General features: G+C 44.4%; 2 protein-coding genes across 12 annotated transcripts; one reads left to right on the top strand and one right to left on the bottom strand.

The window, feature by feature from the left end:
* Positions 1-71: 71 nt before the first annotated feature.
* Positions 72-5,012, bottom strand: slc35f2l (info solute carrier family 35 member F2, like). 5 transcript variants are annotated; one of them, XR_014117886.1, is made up of 9 exons: positions 4,871-5,012; positions 4,434-4,609; positions 4,090-4,217; positions 3,829-3,988; positions 3,411-3,567; positions 3,258-3,310; positions 2,980-3,134; positions 2,000-2,588; positions 72-1,084 (listed from the first exon to the last, which is right to left on the bottom strand). XR_014117886.1 is itself a non-coding variant. In XM_035534300.2 (8 exons), the coding sequence occupies exons 1-8, from the start codon at positions 4,951-4,953 to the stop codon at positions 2,316-2,318; spliced, it is 1,185 nt and encodes a 394-aa protein (XP_035390193.1). In that variant the 5' UTR covers positions 4,954-5,012; the 3' UTR covers positions 1,101-2,315. The 5 variants fall into 5 exon arrangements, 1 of the variants encoding a protein (XP_035390193.1); XR_004776904.2 differs by lacking the exon at positions 72-1,084 and having other exon boundaries at positions 1,101-2,110; positions 2,223-2,588; XR_004776906.2 differs by lacking the exon at positions 72-1,084 and having other exon boundaries at positions 1,101-2,110; positions 2,223-2,588; positions 3,829-3,931.
* A 423-nt stretch (positions 5,013-5,435) lies between these two features.
* vps53 (VPS53 subunit of GARP complex) lies at positions 5,436-24,872 on the top strand. Of its 7 annotated transcripts, none has more exons than XM_081699804.1 (22): positions 5,446-5,633; positions 6,571-6,651; positions 7,333-7,382; positions 7,517-7,583; positions 11,485-11,571; positions 11,912-12,027; positions 12,210-12,329; positions 14,867-14,945; positions 15,112-15,255; positions 15,345-15,487; positions 16,600-16,767; positions 16,871-16,985; positions 17,598-17,692; positions 18,518-18,760; positions 19,259-19,406; positions 19,521-19,603; positions 19,772-19,850; positions 20,057-20,205; positions 20,326-20,395; positions 20,632-20,769; positions 23,256-23,360; positions 23,551-24,872. In XM_081699804.1, exons 1-22 carry the CDS (start codon positions 5,547-5,549, stop codon positions 23,722-23,724), a joined length of 2,541 nt encoding a protein of 846 aa, XP_081555930.1. In that variant the 5' UTR covers positions 5,446-5,546; the 3' UTR covers positions 23,725-24,872. The 7 variants fall into 7 exon arrangements, with proteins under 7 accessions (XP_081555931.1, XP_081555932.1, XP_081555928.1 ...); XM_026997751.3 differs by having other exon boundaries at positions 5,451-5,633; positions 16,600-16,741; positions 16,871-16,966; XM_081699802.1 differs by having other exon boundaries at positions 5,442-5,633; positions 20,057-20,395.
* Positions 24,873-24,973: the final 101 nt, after the last annotated feature.

Here is a 24,973-nt window from a genome sequence, read left to right as displayed (position 1 = left end):
TGAAAAGGAAATGTGCGACAATCAGGTTTAACCGTTACCCAGAGTGCAGAGCTCTGTGTCGTGTGCAGTCTTTGCTTGCTGTTTCCTCACTATGAAGTGTCCTGTTTGATGCAGTGCTTTGCACTGTAGGTGTCTTCACAAAGCAGCTTTAGTGCTCTCCGCATGTGGTCATTAGGAAAGTGAATTGGCCTGCATTAAGCATGCCAGCCAGGTAGAGTGGTCACCGAGGAACTGTCAGCAACACAAAATCTAGTGCTGGGAAGAACAGTGGAGAAAACGGTGTATGGAAAGGCGTCTGGTGTGTTTACACTGGCAGATCTCCCATGTTTCCTTAGTCAGGTGTCAAAACAATCTGGCCAGTTACAGTAACTGATAATTACCAGTGCTTACAAAAATCTTGTACCAGAGTGACAGTTTATTGGCTATATACACTACCAGTCAAACGTTTGGAAACTCCTGACTGAATGTATGTTTTTCATAGTCTTAACGTCATTTTAATCTAATGGGTTATGCTTTTAATTTGTTGATAGCCTATGTTTGAATTAATTTCAAATACAAATCAGAAGCACACAAAAAATTCCTTCAAGACTGATGGAAAAGTATCCAAAGTTTTCACCAAAATAGAGGGTAAGTATATAATATTTTTTTGCCACTGAATATTTACGTGTTATGTCTTGTTTTGATACCATCGCTGTCCTTCTAAAATGCTAAAGAAAAAAGTTTCCAACCTTTTCACTACTAGCACGCTTACACCTGTCTTTCCATGTTTTTCATTCTTTTTCATTTCAACCATACAGTCATTCTCATTAGAGCCAAAGTAGGGGAACGAGTAAATGATATTTTTTTAAGCTTATTTTATTAGTATTAAGATTTCATGTTGTTGCATTAGCTGCATTCACTCACTATTCGCTTTTTGAAGCGGTGGAATTTTCTCTCTTTCGTTCCTCTCACAATGATGTAACTAACACTATGTCCAGCAGATGGCAGCAGATCCTCAGAGAGAGGGCGGCCTTATATTCAGCAAGTGTGGTGTCCATTATACCTGGAGACTTCCCCTAATCACACGAACACACGGTAAATTATTCTGTAACGCAAGTTAAAAAAAAGAAAGATAGTCAAATGGCTAAAACAAAAGGTTAGTACTACAAAGTGTTTCTTAGTGAAATAAAGGCTACAAGGTTAACTATGATTGTACATTAATTTATTGCATTATACAAACACATACCACAACTAAAACATTTAGGCCATTCCTGATATGAGCTTGTTTGTATTTCTACTATTGTCATACCCCCTGTATGTGCTTGAAATAAAGCACATGATTATAAAATTTACTCTCCTATATTAAAAAAATAAATAAATTATATATATATATATATATATATATATATATATATATATATATATATATATATTCAATATAAACCAAGTCTGCTAAGAATTGCTTTAAATTTTACTTGAAATTCTAATCCTACTACAGTTTTAACCAACAAAATGCTCTTACACTCAAATTTGAAGCTGTCTTTTCTGGCTTATCTGTCTTGATAAATAAATATAGGTAGAGTGAGGGGACGGATGTGCCTGTCTGTCCAGGATTCTCATGTGCCCAGAGACACATAGAGTGTTATGCAAAGGGAGGGTCTGTGCACCGACACTTTGCTTGTGGAATTACTCAGACACGGATGTGATGACATAAATAAAAAAAGGAATGATTTGATCGCAGATTTATTAATTAAAAGATTTTCCATATAGGATGATAGGTGTGTTTAATTGTAACTTTTAAGTTTTGTAACTTATTCAGTAATCTATTAAGATACATGACATACCAATGGAGGGCTAGTCTGAAGGATAGTATAGGGAAATAACCTCCTCTGCCTCTAAGTGCAAGTGGTTATCGAAGCAACAAGAACATAAACAACAGCAACAGTGTCAGCTGCATTCATCTTGCTTCCGATATCATATAGTGGCATCAATGTTATCAGTCATGTTGAAGTCTCCTTACATTTTTATATACTTCCAGCCAGGAGGCCTCGCAAATTTGACATGACATCGGTCACTTCAGTAAACGTCACACAGCATAAGTCCAAAGTCCGTGAGACCGGCGCGCAGGAGTCTGCAGTTCAGAGATTTAGATGCAGTGTTGGATGGAGGGCATGGGATTGAAGGGAGGTAGCTGAAGCCAGCGGTAGCTGGCAGAAGTTACGAAAAACCGCAAAACTACTTACCGCTGCTTTAAAGATGTAGACATCAAAGGCAACATCAGTGTCACAGTGAGTTAAAACGGAAAGTCGTATGAATGTTGCCTTGGTGTTTGCAAACTACACCCTAGCACTGCTTATAACACGTCCTTGACCGTTTACAGTCATGGCTTTCCTTGAATGTCCTTGAGTTTCGTCCTTTTCTTTCTCACAAATGATGTCAGCCACTGAACCTGCTTGGCCCTCGTGGTCGAGTTCAGCAGCCTGGTTGTCATACCCCCCTTCTTCCGACTGCATTTCAGTAGTCAGAGGTGGTAGTGGCGAAGGGATTGCGTTGAACGTGACAAAGCCCACCATGATCACAACTAATGACACAACGTAAAGACCCGAGAACTGCGAAAGAAGACATTCAGAGAAGTGTCAGCATGCCCTTTCATACAATCACTGTGGTACAGACACAGCACAGATAAAGTTCAGTAATTTTATGCGAAAGTTCAAAGTCGGGACACTGGTCCTTAAGATAAAAAGAGATACTCAGAAAAGAGATTATACATTAACATTTAATCAGCAGCAAGCAGGACACAATGTCCTGACACGGAGTTGGGAGGTTGGCTTAAAATAAAAAAGTAGTCTGAAAAGAATGCAAGCACACTGTTCTTATTGTTCCCGCCACCATTAAAATCCGTCTCTCCATGAACATATCCGATCGTTCCCTCATCCACCCTGAAGACACACTGCCTGAGTGCCACTGTCCACCATGGTCAGTGTCACCACAACAACTCACCGAGTACTGGAAGAGGAAGAGACCACAGAACAGGCTGAAGAGATCGGCCGTGAGCAGGGAGAGGTTGACGGCCGTGGCGCTGCTCAGCTTCACGACAACGGGCATGCAGCTATACAGCACATACATGCACACGGCGAACGTGCACAGGAGTAGGGCTGTGGAGGGACGCAAACGCCATTCAAACCATGGGCGTGACATTCCAACATCGATGTCTCGCTGACAGTGCCATGATAACAGTGAATTACAAACACATGCTCACTCAGTGTAGGTTGCCTTACCAACTTCCCATCTCCACTGGATTTTTGCCACAGCCTTGTGCTCTAAAGCAGCTCTGTAATAAAAAAAAAAGTGACAGCTCCAGCAGGTGCAGCTGAAAGACACACAACATGCAAATCGACATGCAAACCGATATACACATGAGAGAATCTTACAGCTGTATTCCGCTGACCAGTGTTCCGAAGAGACCCAGCATTCCCAGGAATTCCACTCTACTCCTGTTCTTCACTGTGTACTCCTGACACACATTGGAGATGGCATATAAAGCTGCACTGAGGATAACCAGGCCGTCTCCCAACAGGATGTTACTGGCTGTTGACATAAGAGTGAAGGAAAGTCATTCTATGTAGAATTTTTATTATACAGTTATAGTGTAATGAAATACTGCAATAATTAACTGTATTTTTTTCATTACAGTTCATTACAGGTCCTTTTGCATTTCTAAAGAATGCCAAAAAGTTATTCATTGGTTGGGTTTTGCCTTTTAACATCGATTCCTTGCTTAGAGGAATCTAAGGAAGTCAATATATTTTTATCTGGAAGATAAGTCCAAGACAAGCATGGTGTCCTCACTCGATCCTTGATCGCGGCCTGCGAGGAGATCTGCTCCAACCATGGTTCCGACGCCGGCCAAACACACACACACGGCCACGTAGTGAATTATTCTGTATCGCGTCTTCAGGAAGAACCAGGATAGCATCATGAGCACAGGGATAACAGAACAGTCCAACAGCTGGAACACAGTCATTTAGTCAAGTTGGTCATCTGCAGCAGCAAAAGCTTCTCACATTGCTTTGTATCTGATTCATTCGTGTCTGGAGAAAAGGCTTTCACCTGTATACTGGTTAACGTGGTGTACTGATAGGCTTTCACCACTGCATAATTTGCCTCCACATCCACGATTCCGAGCAAGAAATATTTCCACCATTTTTTCTTTAATATCTGCAAAATATTTCCATCACCTATATTAAAAAAGAGGCATCCTGAATGTTACATATAAGAAATACAGATAGTGATATTCACTTCAAACATTATATATTATCAAAGTATTTGAAATATACATTGTAAACTGTGTAGGATTATGTTTTTACTAAATGATCATTACAAGTTTACCATACAGTAATTACTCTTTATTAATGAAAATGATGAAACTTTGGGCATTAAATTGGGCTGGTGACCTGTTCTGAAAATGAGCACCGTAGTATAGGTGCCACACAGCAGAGCATAATTCAGAAAGCTCTGTAGCATGGGCACGTCTAGGCGGTAGTCTGAAGCCAGGTACTGGGATGTGACCGCGGTGCCACAGATCAGTGCTGACAGGACTTGACCCATCACCACAGTTTTGAGTAATGACCTAAGACAAACACGCAGAATGAGTTCCATTGAGAACAACCAAGACTACACATCCTATGTCTACTCATGCTACTCCTTCATCCACTAAAGCTATAAGAAAAAAGTCTGTACCACTTTTCCCTGGTCCTGTACATTTTCCTTCTTTTGTCCAACGACTTGGTTGTTCACATATGGCATTGCAGGTTACTAGACATTTGAAACAGTAAACGTGCTCAACAGGCCACAGACCTAAGGCATCGGTGGTAGGCATTTCTTCACTTACCATGTGAAAACATCTCCCGCTTTGAAGCGGCGCAGTCTCTGGGATACTTTCCCGCAAAAGGATTCGCGTTGGACATGACTCATGTCGCCGTTTCTCTCTTGTTATGTCTCATTCTTCCTCATCCGAACTGATATACAGCTAGCCAGTGTTCCTCTGAATACGATGAAATGGTTCAAACTATACATCTTAACCAAGGAGGTCAATCATTTACAGTTTGACAGTTTGCGAAACAACATTGCCTGCAAGTTTGTGTGTGTAAGGGGGGGGGGGGGTGTGAAAGATGAAAGCACGGAAAGATGTTCACATTTTACAATGCTGTAATATATTAAAAGACCGCACTGTGTAAAGCATTGTTAATGAATAACACATGGTGATGGATGGATATTAATGTTACATAGCCCGACTCTCTCTGTGCACATTTATGATCTCTGAGAGAGAGAGAGAGAGAGAGAGAGAGAGAGAGAGAGAGAGAGATCGATCGATCGATCTTTTAGTTTTTTATTAATTAAATTAATGCATTTATTCGTTCAAATGTGCTTGCGACTTAACGGTGAGAGCTTGCTGGTGCTCCAGTCCAGGTGGTGGTGGTAAAGGCTGCTGTTGCTCTCTGCACAAAGGGATTTGGGTGTCGTCAGCGTGGAGTACCAGTCCACTGTCAACTGGGTGTTTTGGTACCATGATGGAAGAGGATGAATTAGAATTTGTGGAGGATTTGGACGCCATTTTACACCTTAGCCCCGAAGTACAACTCGCTATTGAGCAGGTATTTAGTTATTTGATCGGGAATTGACACTAGTTAACTACTGTCTGGCTAAGCTTGGTTAGCTGGTTAGCTGTTAGCACAGTCATTGGCTGCAATAGCTATCGCTACTTGGCTAGTGTTAGATAGCTAGATTAGCCTCCGCAAGTTTGATCAATCTGTCATTTTCCATTATACAGCTATACTACAGTGTATTGACTATTCATTTGAAAAAAAGTAGTCGAGTGTTAATAAAATTGCACGATGTGCATATTACGTTAGCTAAGATAGCTAACTAGGTAGTGTGAGACGTTCCTCAGTGCTACTTTAACTGGCTACAGTTAGACCGGCCCCCAAACAAAATACGAAATAAACTATAACCGAGGTATCTGGCTGTGAAGGCTACATGGAAACCAAGACAGAAAATTAGACAAAACATACTCGAAATGCTGTTGATTACGAGACAACTAGGTTAGCTAGCTTAAGTTAAATTGTGAGCTCGTTAGCTATCTCAGCTAGCTCAGCCAACCTAACCTAACCTACGTATCATAGCTAGACAGATAGCTTTGTTAGCTAGGTTAGCTGGTAGTTGTTTGTTGTAGTATTTGTTGTAGCTTCGTTAGCTAGTATTTGTGTAGTATTTGTTTGTTGTAGCTAGGTTAGCTCATGTTTGTTTGTTGTAGTGTTTTGTTTGTTGTAGCTTCGTTAGCTAGTATTTGTTGTAGTATTTGTTTGTTGTAGCTAGGCTAGCTCATGTTTGTTTGTTTGTTGTAGTGTTTTGTTTGTTGTAGCTCCGTTAGCTAGTATTTGTTGTAGTATTTGTTTGTTGTAGCTAGGTTAGCTCATGTTTGTTTGTTTGTTTGTTGTAGTGTTTGTTTGTTGTAGCTTCGTTAGCAAGTATTTGTTTGTTGACACAAGGCTCTGCTTTTCTTTTGTCTTTCCATGATCTCGTCACCTTCAGGTTTTCCCCAGTCAAGATCCACTTGATCGAGCTGATTTTAATGCTGTTGAATATATCAACACTTTGTTTCCAACTGAGCAGGTGGGTCAAGTGGCAGCTTCGATTGTACATGCTAAGGACTAAAGCCAATGTGAAAATGGAATGTATTGAAATATATTTTATTTTAATACGTTGTAATGTAATTTCAACATATTGTTTTGCATACTTGAAATATACAGAATCTTCAATGCGTCTTTATCTCGCCTTAAGCATCATATTCTCAGTGTCAGTATCCCAGGCGTGTCCTTCAGTAACCGGTACTTGGGTTATTTATCAATAACCGATTATTTATCAATAATCTAAGCGAAAAGCAACATGACACTGAAGTTCCACTTCTTTAGCAGTAAATTTCACGAGAGGTTACCATTTAACATTTAATGTTAAATGCATCGATGAACACTTCATGAAATTAAATCGCTCATAAGCTTTGGAGCAGAAAATGTATTCTGATAAATATTTGATTGAAAAGGTATTGAAAATGAGTTATTCTGCAAGTTTACTCATAAAACTGCAATAATTGTCATTTTTACTATTCATCGTTGTACCATCTTAGCATTGCATTTCCCTTGTTGACCACTTGGTAGTGCCGTTTCTCTTTAATGAAGCACCAGCGCCCTATTTTAAACACTAGGCTTAACGAAGGCCCGTGGAAATTGGGAGAGAACGTGTTGGAATGATCATTTACTGCAAGTCATGATATAAATTACATCTTGTTTTTAACAGTCGCTGGCAAACATAGATGAAGTAGTGAACAAAATACGATTAAAAATCAGGTGAGCCTCTGATATATAAATATCATTTTATGCTGCATTGCACATTGGTTAGAATGGTTTGAACATTGGTTTAAATAAGTTTGAACATTTTTAAATGCTGTTTTTTTTTCTTCTTGTTTACTTATTTATATCAGACGACTTGATGACAACATCAGAACTGTGGTGAGAGGACAGACTAACGTTGGACAGGATGGCAGGCAGGTGAGTGTACCAAGTCTCCTGTTGCACGGTGCCTCACATTCCTGTAAGACATGAAAGACTGTGTGCATGTTTCCTGAATGGTGAAAATATATGCTGTATTCATGTACAGGTGCACTTTCACCATAATTTGAGCGAGTCTCTGGGCGGATGTGCAGGGCAAGTGTGGGCGTGATGTGTGGTACCGGAGTGAGAAGATTTAGAGTAGTAGCATACTGTCAGTGAGGCCTGGCCCCAGGGCCGCAGCACGATGGCGGAGTAAGGTGTTTTAGAATGACTCTCTTGTGATTGATGTGGCACCAGACCCTGTGGGGGCTGTACTCCATCACGGTTTGCCTGCGTAGAAAAAAACAAATCTTTCCTGGGCTTTCATACCTAACCAATCAGATCATACTGGCCATTCACAAATGCAGTCACTGCAATTTGTTCACCAGCCTCTCAGCAACATGTAAGAACGGTCCATTATGTCCAATATGTGTTCTTCCTCCAATATGTGTTCTTCCTCCAATTTACTGCTGTGGAACAGGCTGGGATTAGTCCGAGCCATCGCCTCCTCAGCCCCAGACTGTCCCCCTCTCTCACTCTGGAAAAGACGGCACATTCCCCTGGATTTCCCTCTTTTCGGCTGTGGTGCCATTCGGCGTTGTGGTTTGGTGTCCTGCTGCTTCTTGGAGCTGGTGGAAAACCTTGATTCAACACAGATCCATGCTCAATCAGGGCGGCAAGCAGAGGTGAAATGTGACACCTAATTGCGAGCTGCGAGTCTGGAGCTAGCAAGGGCTCAGAGGGGTCCTGTGGCCCCTCCCCTAACCAGTTTACCCTGGAACAGGGCAGAGCGGCTGCAGCCAGGCTGAGGCTGGGAGTCTCGCGGCCTGTAATTCCCTCTGAGATATTTCCATGGATCGAAGGAAAATCCTTTCTGCAGATGGAATTGCTGGGAGGTGTGGGTTAAAGATGTAGAGGCTGGGGGGCTGATGGAGGAGTGACAGCTAACGCTGGAAAACGTACCGCTTGTGCTTTATGTCTGAGTAGTATTTATCATTAGGGTGGAGGAATGCGACTTTGGGCCTGTGTCAGGGCCTTGTGCGTGATGATGATTAGCTGTTTGGAGGTTTGGTGTTTTTATCTAGTGTCTTCTCGCTCGCTAGCTCACTCGTGTTTTGGGAACTTCTAAAGGTAGTGTTCCTCACTGGGTTAGCTTTTTGTCCTGTTGGGCTGAGAGTGTGTCAGCCAGCGGCCTTTGATGTTTCAGATAAGCTGCATTGTCTCCTACTTTGCACAGCAGTCATGGTGCACACGTTTGCTCTGCTAAAATGCCCTGCAGACAAAAATCTGCGCTAGCCCCCCCCCCCCCCCCAAAAAAAATCAAAACAAAACACAACCCAAAATAGAAAAGCATTGTTGACGTCTGCTGAGTGGATCCACTCGTGGACAGGAATGGAGCCCAGGAGGAGGCTGGGTCATTGCCCAGGTCAGCACCTTGTTTTGGAGGAATCTCTCCTTTGATCTGTCAAATTGCACTGCCATGTTATTTTCTTCCCTCCTGTGAAAGGCCATGTGTCGTCCTGTCCCTGATGAGTCTTTTCCTTCACACATATATATTTTTTAAGAATTTTTCAGCACTTTTCCAGAATTTAAAGAGGTGGGTATGGCCTATATGGACTGACTGATACAGTCCTTTTCAGAATATTTTCTGTAGTGCGAAAAGAGATTTACAATATGCTAAACATTATTCGACATAGAATAGAGCGGAAAGTCAATAATGGGCCAAACCGTTTGGTACCATTTATCAGTGTTCCGGGTCACTCTCGCTGTAATGTATATTATTTTCTTTGATGCAGCTAAAACTTCCATATAAAAAGCTTTGCCATATTGGGTTGCCAGATGGAGTAGGGGGATGGGAGTTCAGATGAACGTTTTATGGCTGTCAGGGAGGCAGTTGGGATCAGGATGTCTCGTGGAGTTTTTGGCATCTGGAGCTGCTTATTAGGAACGCTTAGAAGGAACCTCCCTAAGAATCGAGCATAAATATTTAATCTATATACAGGAAGGGAAGTTTGCAGCTTGTGTGGCTTTCAATGCTTCTTTGCACACGTGTCCTTTACATTTTTTTTTTTGGAGTTGCACTTAACACTTGTGATGTTCTTGCTTATAGTTTTCTGTGTGAAGGGGTCACAATTTGCTCGGGAGTTGGTATATAATTCAGTTTACGTAGCATGCTGGCATTATTAACTGCCCAAGGAAATCAGAAAGAATTAAGAGTTGAAGCTCCCTGAAGTAATAACATTGCAAAACTAATTGTAAACAGCAAAAACTGCAGATCTATCTGAGGAGGAGCTTGTCATATTTCTGTAGTCTGTAAGTTGCAGTTTGCTATTTGGAATCATATAAACTGATATTATAATCTAACCAAAATCCTCAGTTTTCACTTCTCCAGTAAAACTGTTTTCAGTCTCTAATTTTGGCCAAAGACAAGGAAGTGCAGCAGAAATGCTACCTTGTCAACATCTCCTGTGTCGTCCTGCTGTCTGTGGCCTGCTATAAATGTCTGAGAGGAGACATACCCACTCTACAAATGGAGTCCACATGTGTGGTAGCCATACACCTCTCCACCAAAGCCAGACTGGGCCCCTTTTCCCCGACCGGGAGGGAAGGGAGAGAGATAACGCAGGGAGCTGTTCCTCCAGCGTTTAGCCTCTTACTCCTCGGAACTCCGGAAGTGAACCATTTGGAATGCCTAACCACTCCTCATGCCACTATCTGCATATCTGCATTGCTAAACCCTATCAAGTGTTTTCCCAGCCATTTTTGCTAAATGGTCTCTCAGCGTAAGCACAGAACCATGTCCTTACAACACTGCTCAGGAAATGCATGCAGAGGCCCAGGAGAGGCCCAGGGCCAATTCAGAATTTGGGTAAAATTTGGTTTGCAGTGGCTCTCTTTGGAAAGTTCTCTCAGACGCGTAAGGATTTGTGTGTCACAGTCGGTGTGTTTGCGCCTCAGATTGATGGAGCCGGTGAGCGTCCTCCTGTGTTTTGAGGAGGCTTGTAAAAGTGGTAAATTCCATGCGGCAGCTGGTGCCGGCTGTTAGCATTCCATCTTCCCGTGAAAGGGAGTGTGAGCCAGCCTTCCTGCATTCGCTCGGCGTAGCCCTGAGCCCTGAAGAGTCTACCGCCTGCAGCCGCAAGACGCACTGCATGGCTGTTATGCAGTATCAAAAAAAATTGAGAGGACCTTCACTACCGCCATCACATTAGCAGCATCTGACAGTGCCCATGATCCTCGAGTCACTTTGGGGTCACGGCCAGAACCGGGCCGCCGCGATGGGGGTCAGGTGGGCGAACGTGGCAGGCCTCAGTACAGCTGCTGTGCACTTAGCTGGAATGCGAGGGTGAGCAGTGGGCGAGGGTTATGCGCTGAGCCCACCCATTTGGTTTTCATTTTTCTGATCAAGAGAGAGGCACAGACATACACTTAGTAGAAATAATACAGAATGAGGGAGAAACGCATGCCAGAGAGAATATCATCTTGTTTTTATTTTGCCGACCTTTGACCCGTCCCATGTTTTCATATTCACTTAAATTGCTATTGCTAAAATTTCACACTGCTTTGATTTTATATTGAGATTAAGTTTACTGTCTGACATTAGAGGCACTTAATTGGTGAGAGGAATGTTGGTAAAAAAAAAAAAAAAAGTTCAAATGTCAAGTAAAGGATCTATTTTCTTCTATGACCAGCGATCCTATAAACTGTCTGAAAGTCTATAAACTGTGGAGGCTATTGTTAGAGTAGTTGGGTGAGTTATTAATTCTGAGATCTTGCTGACAGCGGTATGAGAGTGTTATAGCGAGTCTGTGAGGCTGAACACAGATGCAGCATTTCTGAACTTTTGCCTCTATTCCAGGCTCTGGAGGAGGCACAGAAAGCCATCCAGCAACTGTTCGGCAAAATTAAAGACATCAAGGACAAAGCGGAGAAATCCGAGCAAATGGTGAGTAAAAATAAGCTGTCCAGACACGAACCTTGTCATTTAGAGCCTGAAAGTCGGAACAAGTGCAAATAGGAGTCTCCACTCCCCTGAACAAACTCCTCAATGCCAGCTAACTGGGCAGGAGGAAATTGTGACATCCTGTGGTGTTCATGCACCGTAGCCCTTTAAGCCCATGGTAATGCGCTAGTCATCTGCACGCTAGCGGTGCCGGGCGGGTCACAGGAAGGGCAGGGGCTGGCTGGCTGGAGCAGTGGGACAATGTTGGGAACAATGCAGAACCTCCCCCAACTCGGTCCGCTGGAACCATTAGCCAACCTGAGAGGTTTGTTTCCCTGCACAGGTAAAAGAGATCACCCGGGACATCAAGCAGCTGGACCATGCTAAGCGTCACCTGACCACATCCATCACAACTCTCAATCACCTGCATATGCTGGCTGGCGGCGTGGACTCCCTGGAGTAAGTGGCCACCCCTCTCGGTATCTGATGAGCAGAGATAGTTGCAGTCAGTCAACTCAGTCCAGCGGGATTGGTTATGAAGGCGTGGTAATGGTAATGGCATGGTAATTGGCTTAGTACATTAGGAAATGTTAGGAGTGTTTTGGTATTTTTGTTTGTTTATTGATAAAGCTCCCTTTCAGGGCCATGACACGCAAGAGGCAGTACGGGGAGGTGGCCAACTTGCTCCAGGGTGTGGTGAACGTGTTGGAGCACTTCCAGAAATATATGGGCATCCCTCAGATACGGCAGCTCTCCGAGAGGTGATCGCACCCCCCCCCCACGATCCCTTCCAACTCTTCTCAACCTCTTTTAGACTCCAAAGGCCCTCCTCATACCCCGATGCACACACAAAATGCTGCAGTCTGGCTTGAATCATAACTGTCTAGACCCTTCATGTATGTTTCTGCATGTGAAGTGATCCGTGGCCCAACTGTATAGTCGGGCGGTCTGCCTGTTGCCTGAATGAACTGCATAAGCGCAGACAGTGTTTATATGACTAATTCTCTGCAGTAATTCCCCAAATTGAATAACGCTGAGGAGATGAGGATCCTGTTTATGTTTACCACAGATGCAACACAGGAAGGAAATCTGTGCCGAGGAACCTCTTCTCCATTCAAGTGCTTTTTCAGGCACATTCCTCCAACAGAGAGGGGCTCTTTGTCCTGTTCTGTCCCCAGCAGTGGAGCTCTGTCTCTTGCTGCATAGGATAGTCCCTGTCCCTGCAGGCTCACAGACTGGTTTCTTTGTAAGGCCTGAGAGAGGCCCTCAGTCTCACTTGGCGTGTCCCCATAACTGTTCTTCCCACCTCTTATTTATATTGGAATCTCCAATCAAGTTGGTGGTTCATATGAAAAGGGCAAGGAAGGGTGTGTTTTGATGTGGAAAACTATTCCCCAGATTGTTCCAGGGCCTTAATGTTTATCTGGAAGGGCCTGTGGCGGCGGTTACATTTCTCTGCTCCCAGTGGGCCTTTCCATCCCATCCTCTCTCAGGAGTCTTCAGCTAAGTGGAATTCACATCTTTGCACAGACCTGATTTGGAACTGAAGCAGCACCATGGAACAATGATTGCCAAAATGCTTTATGCACTTGTGCAAATTAGGCTAATCATCCAGGCATTTCTCAAATACTGCCTGTCTCTTTCTGACCTTGGTCTGACTCACTTCTTCTAGAGCTGTGGAAAAAGACTGTGGGCCTTGGAAGCTTTGGAATTTGGTGCGTAAACATGTTGGACCCCTTTGGAGTTTGGGTGGGCTATTTTGTTTTAACACAATGAGGACTTCCTATTTTGAGCATTGTGGAGACACAGAAGCATATTGAAACACTGTGTTGATCATATCTGATTGGACACCACAGTGTGTCATTTTAGCTCATGCCAAGCACAGGAGAAGTGAAATGTTTTCACATTTAGGTGTGACCGTCCTAAATAGAAATATCTGCTCAGTTAGGGAGGTGTGGCAAAGACATTTGATCAGAGACAGCAGCTGAGGGTGCAGCCACAGTTCAGAAACCGTTAGGTCTTTAGAGTGCACGAGAGAGGCTTGCACGAGCAGTCTTGTGCCCAGTTGGAGTCTGGTGGTCGTCTGGCAAGCTTGTGTGGGCTCCTCTCTTCCTCTGACCATCCTTATTTAATCTGGAAGGCACTTGTTGTTCCAGTGATGAGATCTGGCTGCATCTCACACCAACTGTGAATTTAGAAATGAAATCGGATCCCCACGTCTACTGTGGAGTGATGCTCCCGCATCTCTTTAGTGTCGCCCTCAACTTGCCATGAACCTGCTCGCTGGTGGGAGCTGCGAAACTTAACAGAAGCCGCGAATGCGAAGACGCTGATATATAAACAGTGTCATAGCAAGGTTATTGCACCCATCTGTTTTTTGGTGTTTTTGCACATTATTCATACTTATAGTAATTTGTTTTATGGGTTGCAGTGAAAAGTAGAGGGAGGGGCAAAGGACATTATTTATCCCTTTGCCTGGGTAATAAATGGGTATTAGCAGGGCTGGGTGATTTTTAATACAAATATTACCAATCACAGCGTGACTCGTATTCTGTGACTATTGGTCAAGATTTACTTTACTGAGTGCCAGGACCCAAAAAAGTCTGCTAAATATGTCCCTGTTCTTACTTTGCTAACAACATGAATATTTGTATGCACCCTCATTTACATTTGCATTTACGGCATTTAGCCGACGCTCTTACCCATTGCCACTTACAAAAGTGCTGTATCATTTACCAGCCAACTTAAAGGAAACACTTTCCTTGTCCCTTCACTTAATTTCCACACCACTCTCAGGGGTGATTTACAGGTGTACATTTTACAGTAAGTAACCTGTTTGTTGTAGTACACAGTTCAACTCTACCCTGTTCGTCGCTGCTCAGTTCGTGACCAGGTATATGGGTGGCGGAGCACTTTCAATACAGCTTTAACTCCGATGGTCACACATCTTGAGCTGGTACAAGCTCATCAGGCACAGCACGGTTGCTGGGTGGATTTTACATCTGTCTGTGCTGCTCCTGGCGTTTCCAGGGTCCATCACAGAAAATCCTCCAGTCAGCAGCAGTCCTGCGGTCAGGCACCACCACGGATGGGGGCCTAGCGGGTGGCTAACGCAAACCACGTTGCAACGGAAAAGCTATATACTACTGTACACTTCCAGCATACCTACATGATGTTTGTAATAAAGTGGCTGGTAATGGTGAGTGAAAAACTCACCCCAGCTGCCCTACCCTAACCCTCTAGATACTCATCACTGCACATCTTTTCTTTTCTTTTTTTTCTCCTCCACCTCCCTCAGAGTGAAAGCAGCACAGAGTGAGCTTGGCACTCAGATCTTGGCTGACTTTGAAGAGGCGTTTCCTTCACAGGGGTCCAAGGTGAAGCACTATTTAAAAAAAAAAAAGTCCCAAAAGTCTGTGGTACTGTGTTTCTTAGTAACATGATCTGTATTAGTAAGCTCGTTGTGATGGATTTCAGACTGCATGTATAGAAGGTACCATAGCAATAAAGCTGCTGCTATGCTTGGCTGTGCGTTTTTAACAGAGGACTGGAGGCCCCAGTATTGTCCTCAGAGATGCCTGTCTGGTGGCCAATGTCCTGGATCCTCGCATCAAACAGGAAATCATCAAGAAATTCATAAGACAGCACCTCTCTGAGTACCTTGTGCTCTTTCAGGAGAACCAGGATGTAAGTTTTTTTAGAAACCCAGGCTTGGGACTGTGGTGTATCGGCCTTGTCAGAGTGGTGCTGAAGTGCTGCGTGCGTTTTGAATGCAGGTGGCATGGTTGGATAAGATAGACCGGCGCTATGCGTGGATCAAACGGCAACTGGTGGACTACGAGGAGAAGTATGGTCGCATGTTTCCCGAGGAGTGGTGCATGACGGAGCGCATCGCCGTGGAGTTCTGCCATATCACCAGGTGCCAGCGCGTGTACTTCAATGCATGGTTTTACATTGCATTTGTTCCAGTGGTTAAAAATGGTCCTTTAGTTTACTTTAGCGCTATGCTTTACACTCATCAGCCACTTCATCAGAAACATCTTGTAGGTTCAGCCATCCTCTAAAAACCACAGTCCTCTTTTAAAACCACAGTTCTGTTATTTCATCGTCCAGTTCTTTTTGATTTTCCGCCCTCCTTCTACCTAGGAGTCATGAGTGCTAAACACAGAGGCCCGCCAGTCACATTTACTGCTCAGTTAACTACCAATGATTGTAAAATCCAGGAGCAACTTTGGGGTTGGGGCCCAGTCTTGGTCCCAGTGTGGTATTTTTGTTCAGGCCTGCTCCTGTATTTCTAACCTCTGACAAACCATCAAAACCAGTGTAATCTTGCATTGAAAACAATATTAAGCACTATTCAAATGACCACCTAAAAATTATTTTGCATACATGGTCATTTAAAATTGGTTTTCAGTGTTTATTAGTCAAATACTTTGTTGTAGAACTGCTGATAATGCCAAAAAAACCTCCCATGAACCTCCACAGGCGATAATTTCAATATTATTTTAGAAGCAAATGTACTGCTAATGCAATCTAAGGCTATTTTCTAATATACTTCTAATGTAGAAATGTAACATTAATTCAATTTTATATTGTGACCTAACAAACCGATTGATTAAATACCTTGTAATTTAACTGGAATTACTCAACTGCTATGTGCTGCAGTATTTCTTTAATACTTCTTTAAAGTTTGTGCAACCTTCCAGGCTGAGTAAGATGACAGATAAATCTTATTGTGGTTCATCATAAGCTGAAGGATTGACTATCTGAGCCAAACAGGATTCTACGATGAGTCTTTATATCCTGGATCTTTTTATTTCTGTCTTAGTTAGCCCTGCATTCTTGTGCACACAGTAGGTGGAGGTCATTTTGACCTGATCGATCGGAACCTTTGAAAACAAATGTGGCCCGTTGTGCTTTTCATGACGGCACGTGTGTGCTAACCCCTTTAAATTCCCAGCCTCGGCCCTGCCTCCTACCACGCCTGTGAGGTCTCGCTGACCTCTGTGTGCATGTCTGTGTGCTCATCAGGACAGAGCTGGCCAAGCTGATGCGAACCCGAGCCAGGGAGATTGAGGTCAAGCTCCTTCTCTTCGCTATTCAGAGGACCACCAATTTTGAAGGATTGCTGGCTAAGCGCTTCACTGGCAGCACCTTGAGTGACAGCCCTGGGGTAAGGGAAGCAGAGCCTCTCCCGGGGTAAGGGCAGCTGGGCGCTTTGTGCCCGTATACAAAGCTGCAAGGTGAAAATGTCAGGACCTTTTAGCCCTACCCACTTCCAGCGACTTTCTTTTGTGCACAGAAGAGACCCGAGACGCCCTTGGAGCCTACTAACCCGTTTCTGGAGGATGAGTCCGGGGACGACAATGCTTCTGAGAAAGATGAAGATCTGGACAGGGTGGGAAGATCTGGACAGGGTTTTGTCCACATTCTCACATCCCAAGCCATTTTGGGTGCTTTTTAAGCCTGAGTGAAGGTTCTGAGAGAGAGCTGAAGCAGTTTCACAAGGGTTGTTAAAACATTTATGTGAAGGGCAGATGGAGCTGAGGAATGTACTGAAAAAAAAAAACCCTGCCACAGCCAGTGACCCCATATGTGGATCAGTCTTACCCCACCCAAAGCGTGATAGAACTTGATACTCTTTTTCATTACCACTGTGTTGTGCAATAAACATTTTTATGCAGGCCTGTTTAATTTCACAGCTCAAAGTTCGCTAACAGTTCACTTAGTCTATGTAGCTCATTTTAAATACATTGGTTTTACAATTTATATTCATTTGGGCTGTGAATCCTGTGTTTATACTATCACTTGAATGTAAATATGTAAATTCAGAATAGATGGTTTTTACCTTTTTTTCTGAGTTTCACCTTCTTAAATGTCATGTTTGGGTATGGCAAAACAGAGAAAAGTTGCAAATGAGTTTTAACTGAAATTTCCTTCCCCTTTGTGTGTCTCATCAGATCTTCTGTGAAGCTCAAAGAAGAAACTTCTTAAGAAAGCGTTAGTTGACTAATGATTTCCTGTTTTAGCCAAAGAAGCCTAAGGCCCCGGATAACCCATTCCACGGCATCATTTCCAAATGCTTTGAACCTCATCTCTACGTGTACATCGAATCGCAGGACAAGTGAGTGGAATGTTTGTGTAATTACACAATCACAAAGACAGAGATCAAAAACACCCACCACAGGGGACCATTCTGACAGTGTGAACATGGCAACCATGGGAAGTGATGAAAGAGATTCACTTTGATGCGTGTGTGCGTGTGTGTGTGTGTGTGTGTGTGTGTGTGTGTGTGTGTGTGTGTGTGTGTCCATACGCGTGTGCGTGATTGGTGTATCCAGTTCTGTGTGCGTGGCGTGCACGTGGTTTGTGGGTGTCTCCTACAGCACAGCCCCATCAGTTGCTTCTCTGTCTTGATCTCTATCCCTTTCTATCACTCCAGTGAGGCAGAAATGTTTCCCATTAGCTGCACTAACCACAGCCTCTGCAGTCTGCAGATGGCTTAAAAAATGCTAGAGCAGCAAAACCCTTTGCTCTCCTGTTTTTCCCTTAATGCTCTGTGTCTGTCTCTCTCTTTCTTCCTTTTCCCCTCCCTTCTTCTCTCTCGTTCTGCCTCTCCTGCTTTCTTTAAACTGGGGCTCTGAAGAGGGTCTACTCCAGTCTTGTAATGGCCCATTGGCTAAAGTAGACTGACCTTTTCCTGACAATGGCTTCCTTTATTCCAGTCCAACATGACCTGTTTGGCATGAAAGTGCCCACATTCTTCACTTGGGCGTTTGGTATCTGGTGACTGACTGCAGAAAGGGAAGACCTTCTGCGGTGGCACACACAGCGCGCACCCAGTCCCAAATAGTTCTCACACCTCTGTATGTTGCCAATCGCATTCCTAAGTATCATTTCAGTGCTGGGCCGCCATGGCTAACGGATGACGTTTGCACCGCTGCCGCAGGAACCTCGGTGAGCTGATCGACCGCTTCGTGGCCGATTTCCGAGCGCAGGGTCCCCCCAAGTCGGGTACGGAGGAGGGAGGAGCCGTGCTGCCCAGCTGCGCCGATCTCTTTGTGTACTACAAGAAGTGCATGGTACAGTGTTCTCAGCTGAGCACAGGCGAACCCATGATCGCCCTCGCCACCATTTTCCAGAAGTACCTGCGCGAGTACGCCTGGAAGATCCTCTCTGGGAACCTGCCCAAGTGAGTGTAGCCCCACGGCCCTGCAGCCGCCCCCGCCCCCATGTGGTTTGACTTCTAGGGGCTTTTCATTCCTCTCAATCCCACCACCACCCCTCAGTGACTCGCCTTTTGATCCTCGCAATCGCTGGAGAAGTCTTCTCTGTGCGGCCCCGTTTCAGAGAGTTTCTCCGTTGCGTTCTGCTGGAAAAGAAAAAGCACCACCCGCCATCTTGGGTGGCTTGCTCTGTATTGTCTTATATTTACAGTATTTCGCTGACTTGCATTTATGACATTTAGCTGACACTTTTATCCAGAGTGACTTACAATTATGACTAAGTACAACAAGGGCAATTTAGGGTTAAGGGCCTTGCTCTTTTAAACTAAAGGGGGGCTTTTTTTTGGAGTGGCTGTTGTGGCTTCTCTGGTTTCCCCAACTTTTAAACAAGGGAGTTTGTTTGGGGACTCCTCAGTTTAGGGATCGTTATGGTAAATGTGCGTCCTTGTGTGTGTTTGTTGCAGAACCAGCACTAACAGTGGAGGCCTGACCATCACCAGCCTGTTGAAGGAAAAAGAGGGTTCGGAGGTGGCCAAGTTCACCATGGATGAGCTCTGTCTCATCTGTAGTGTCCTCAGCACAGCAGAATATTGCCTTGCTACCACACAGCAGGTCATTACACACACACACACGCACACACAGAGCACTTTTATTCATATGTGCACTATTTAAAAATAGTTTTTTTTTACTGGCAATAGTTTCTTCTGTTTTGCTGTTTGCCCACAGCTGGAGGAGAAGCTGAAGGAGAAGGTGGACGCATCCCTCATGGAAAGGATCAACCTAACCGGGGAGATGGACACGTTTAGCACGTAACTCTCAGCCTCCCCGCCGCACACCACAGTCTCTGCAAATCAGTTTTGGCAGGCAGTAGCATGTTTGTTTGATGTTCATTCCCCTGTAGATATTGCTGTTAATCTCTTCAAGTCTTTTCTCAGCCTTTAACTGCCCAACTCTCTGTGTGAACTGCTTTGTGGCAGTGTGATCTCCAACAGCATCCAACTTCTGGTTCAGGACCTGGACTCAGCTTGCGACCCAGCCCTCACTGCTATGAGCAAGGTGGGTGGCTTCCATTGAAAGTCCCCTGACTCATACCATGACATGTGCTGAAGATTATTTTTGCTATAGCTGTGTAACATGTAGTAATGGCTGCATTTTTATCAGTTTGATTTTGTGTGTGTGTGTGTGTGTGTGTGTGTGTGTGTGTGTGTGTGTGTGTGTGTGTGTGTGTGTGTGTGTGTGTGTGCGCATGCGCACTCCTGCAGATGCCATGGCAGAGTGTCGAGCACGTGGGTGACCAGAGCCCCTACGTCACCTCTGTCATCATGCACATCAAACAGAACGTACCCATCATCAGAGACAACCTAGCTGCCACTCGCAAATATTTCACCCAGTTCTGCATCAAGTTCACCAAGTCTGTCCTAGAGCCTTTCCCAACCAGCTTTACCTGTAGACTTTACCGTGTGGCTTTTTCCTTCCACCCAGGTGCTCTGAGCGTTTCTAACTCTCCTGCTGTTCTCTGTTGTGTCTTCAGCTCCTTCATCCCAAAGTTCATCAACCACCTGTTCAGGTGCAAACCCATCAGTATGGTGGGAGCTGAGCAGGTAAGCACAAGGGCACCGTGGCGCTGAAGCTCCGCGAGGCGCGTGGTGGCTTTCTGACCGATGCATTGCTTTTCATCTATATTGGTTGTTGCATAAACACGTGATTATAATCACCTGCATGTAATGATTGATAGTTTATTCATGCTTACCTACAGGCATTTTTAAGTAAGTCAGATAGGTGTCTTTTAGTAATTTTCATTTTTCTCCATTTCGTGTGTGTGTGTGCGTGCGTGTAGCTTCTGCTGGACACACACTCTCTGAAGACGGTTCTGCTAGACCTCCCCTCCATCGGTTCGCAGGTGCTACGCAAGGCTCCAGCAAGCTACACTAAAATTGTGGTCAAAGGGATGACACGAGCAGAGATGATCCTGAAGGTGGGCACACCATCTGTTTGGCGTCCGTCCATCCAACCATAACGTACAGTTTATAAGATTTCCCCTTTACCTAGTGTACCCTGCAGGCTGCCTGCTCGAACCTGTGCAGGAAATGTTATTATGAGCAGCTAAATGTGTGCGGATTAGAAGCACCTAGCCGAGCTCTTCCCTTCTGTTTTGATGAGGTCTGTCCCCACGGCAGGAAGCACTGCTCTGCTAGAAGGGGAGCAGCTTCTCACACCAGCCCCAACTCTGCATCGTAAACACTCGTGCGCACACTGTGCTTTTACCCCTTTGCGTAAACGGAAGGTGTGGTGGAAAGGCAGAGTTCCTCGGTTGGTGGGTGGGTGTAGTGCAGGAGGTGACTGTGCACACCCCAGCCCTGCTCCTCCAGCAACGCTCCCAGATTCCCCAGGACCTTCCTGCTTTTGTTCTTAGCTGCCTGGTATTCAGCCTTAATTTCACTGATGTTCAAACTGGGACCAACTCTAATCACGCAAGACCGCAGCGAAGGTTATTTCCTAACGCGTCAGGTTTTTTGTGACATAAGGATGCCTTGATTTTGAAGTAAACATTGGACAATAATGCTATCTTCTCTGCAGCTTATTTTGCATTGCAATTCATACTTTAAATTTAAGCCAATTTCTCATATATTTATAGGTTATACAAGGTGAGATTTTTTTTTTTTTTTTTGGTCCCACAAACTAAAGTTTGTACTGAATTCGAATCAGGCATGTTTTTTAGTGACAAAGCAATTTAATTTAACAATAAGTGTATATTATAAATGAGGCTATTATTACACTTAAAATATGAACAGGTCACAGTTGAAGCTATTGATGCCCAGGTCTGCACTTATGGGCACGTGTGTGGACACTGCACGCCTTGGCCAGCTGCCGCAATGTGTCAGATGTGTTCATGGGCATTATCTGCTCAGGGCCCATACAAAGGGCTGCATAATACCTGGCCTTGGGCTGAACGATTGCATACAGTGGGTCTTTAGTCCCGGTTAGCATGTAGTATTTGACATTGCCCCCAGGTGCTGCTCAGATAATTGCTTCCATGTTTTAGCACAACGTTGCTTTTGCAGACCCCTTGGCGAGCCCCTCGGAAGAGCAAGATGAGCGTGTGATAAACTGGCGCTTGGGCCCTGTGCTAGTGCCCTTTAGTCAAGTTCACTTCGAAAACCCAAGGAGTTAGCTTGGTTGATGTTTATATTGTGCTTGGTGGACTGCTGTCAGGGTCATTTCCTTTCTTTATTTTGCAAACAGTGTCAGAATCCTTCCTGTCAGTTACTTTTGCAAAATATTATTTCCGTAACACGTTCATTGGTTTACAAGTCAAATGTGACCTCTCGTGCGGAAGGAGGCTAACGTTTGGTTGTCCGCATGACGTTCATTACAGAGCAAACATGGAGAACAATTTGTTAAAGGTGTCCTCATTTATCTTTGCTGGGAATTGGCTCACTCCTCACCTAGGAGAGATGTGAAGCTAAAAGGAGCTCAGGCAGGCCATGCACACAGCCCGTGAGACGTGGATGTTTTCCACACTGACTCCCCTTCTCTCCATCCTGTTGTGGCGCTTTCTGGAAAATACATGGAAAGGCAGTCCTAAGGCCTCTCTCACTTTGTCTTTCTGTCTCTCTTGGTGCTGTCTCACTCTCACTTTCTTTTTCTCACTTTCTCTCCATCCTGCTCTTCTACAACATGCTGACTACAAGGGCCCCTCGAAGCTTTTCATTGGCCTTTGTCCAGGCCGTCGCTAAATAAATCACTTTGTTGAAGGGAGGGATTGTCATTAAAATTCCAGACAATCCACGGCGTAACAGGCTGCTTTTCCATCTTTGACTCATGCGTATCATAGAGCCCTGTCTCTCAAGGTGGGGGATAGGACCTGTGTGTGTGTGTGTGTGTGTGTGTGTGTGTGTGTGTGTGTGTGTGTGTGTGTGTGTGTGTGTGTGTGTGTGTGTGTGTGTGTGTGTGGGTGTGTGTGTGTGTGTGTGTGTGTGGAGAAGAGGAGAAATGTTGGTGGTACTCATCCATCTCCTTTTTTCTCTTTTCTTCTTCTTTCCAGCTGCGTCTGTCAACCATGTGTTCTCCTGCTCTGTTAGAAATATGAATAGTCACAAACTGCAGATTTTGTTTTTTCAATCCCACACAGAAGTTTCAAAAACTGTCCACAATATGGGCCCACGGCCCATTTAGTCTCTTCGACTGCTGATTTGCTCAGACTCTCATTATAGCAGAAGTAATTAGTGGTGAAGGTAATTCAAGATAAAGGTAGCGCTCCATTGGAGCATGCACTAATTGCTCTGTTAAAGCATGGGCCTGAATATAAGCCTCGAGTGTTGGTCTTTGTTTGCAGCTTCAGCCGTTTGGTGACTGTCTAATGCGCCCCTGCTCACTAATGTAGCCTCATGTGGGAGTATTTAGGTGATGGAATAAGGTCTGTGCTAGAGTTTGAATGACCTAGTTCTCTCAACCCCTCAGGTGGTCATGGCCCCTCATGAGCCATTGGTGGTCTTTGTGGATAACTACATCAAGCTCCTTGCTGATGGCAACCCTGAGACTTTCCAGAAGATTCTAGACATGAAGGTAAGCCATGCAGATGTCACTTTTACCCCTGTTTATGCATTGCTGTACGGTAGGTCTCTACAGGTGTCATAGTTTTTAGTTTATTGTCTAGTTATTCAATGTCTTCATTGTCTAGTTTTGTATTACCTACATTTTCCTTACTGGTGTATTGAGGATATGCAAAGTAAGACGTGTGTGCACTTATCCTCAGGGTCTGAAGCGCAGTGAGCAGAACAGCATGCTGGAGCTCTTCAGACAGAGGCTGCCCACTCCCCCGTCCGGGCCAGACAGCGCGCCCTCACTGTCCTTCAGTGCCCCTACCCCTGAGCAAGAGTCCTCGCGCATCCGCAAACTGGAGAAGCTCATCAAGAAGAGAATTCAGTGACCTCACTGTGGACTTTTCCACCATCAGCGTGACGCGTGGGACTTGTGCTTCGGCCCTCCTGTGATGTCCCCACCCCATCACCCGTTCAGAGATCAGTGCCGAACGCACATGTAAAATATGGCAAAAGAGAACACGCCAGTTACTAATATGAATCAGTTGTCTTGCACCAGCTGCTTCAAACGGATGAAGCTTTTCTTCAGTGGATTAATGCGAACCTCATGGTTGTAGGGTTGTTAAGACGGTGATGAAATTTCTGCGACTGTAACACATTTCCCCTGCGTGCTGCTGCCTTTTATTTCCTTTTTTCTTTGTAACACTAATATTCTGGCTCCCAATAATCTGATTGCATGCCATTTACTTTGCACGTTTCCCTCAAAAAAAATAATGTTTGCACTTGAAGTGAAATGGATGGCAGAATGATCCATAAAGATAACCTGCTGCTGCTTTGGCACAAATTCTTCCGCCTTGGGAGTCAGAACATCCGAATGATTTAGGAGCAGCAGTTTCTCCGAATGTCCCCCTCACCATTACAGTAAATGGCTGTATGGAAACTCTCTGAAGTGTGTTTGTGAGGGGAAGTCAGGGAGTAAGTGGGTTAGGTCTGTAACTCACTCTCCAGGTTCATCAGTGAAGCCTCGGGCACACTGTACCACACAGGAACATGGACTTTCCTGTTCAGCTGTCTGACAAAACCAGTTGCCTTGGGTATTTTTAAACATACCCTCTGAGTGGGTACAACTAGAAAACATATTTTGAATGTTGGAGACGTTTTTCATTGTGTGGTTAGACCTTAACAATGGTGTGTCTCATTGTGTCCTAAAGAGCTTCAGGAGGGGCTCTGGATGAACTGTAAGGTTATCGGTTTTGACCTTTATCTAAAAAAGACGGTGAAATTTAGTTTTTGTCTCTGTTCGTGCTTTGACGCTACTCTGGGTTCGTTATGCAGGATGTGGATGTGTGAAGTACTATTTTTGAAGGAGTGGTTGGTGTGGGGCTGCTATCTTGCAGTTCTGCTTATTCGTGATTAATTTGTTGTTTGACTTGCTGTATATCTTCTTGCCTTCTGTTAATACGACATCTGTTGCCCCGAATATCATGCAGTTCTTTCAATAAAAATGTCGCTCGAAAAACCTTGCAGCACTAGCAAATGTAGTAATGTAGTCTTTAAGCGAATATATTTCGGAGGAGGAGGAGTCAGTACTCATGACCGGAGCACTTTTTCTAAAGTTCACTCCAATCAGCAGTGGGT

The sequence above is a fragment of the Electrophorus electricus genome, chromosome 17 (assembly GCF_041902795.1).
Source record: "Electrophorus electricus isolate QZ-2024a chromosome 17, ASM4190279v1, whole genome shotgun sequence".
Taxonomy (NCBI): Eukaryota; Metazoa; Chordata; class Actinopteri; order Gymnotiformes; family Gymnotidae; genus Electrophorus; species Electrophorus electricus.
The sequence above is the reverse complement of the archived record's forward strand: the minus strand, read 5'-3'. Positions and strand labels throughout refer to the sequence as shown.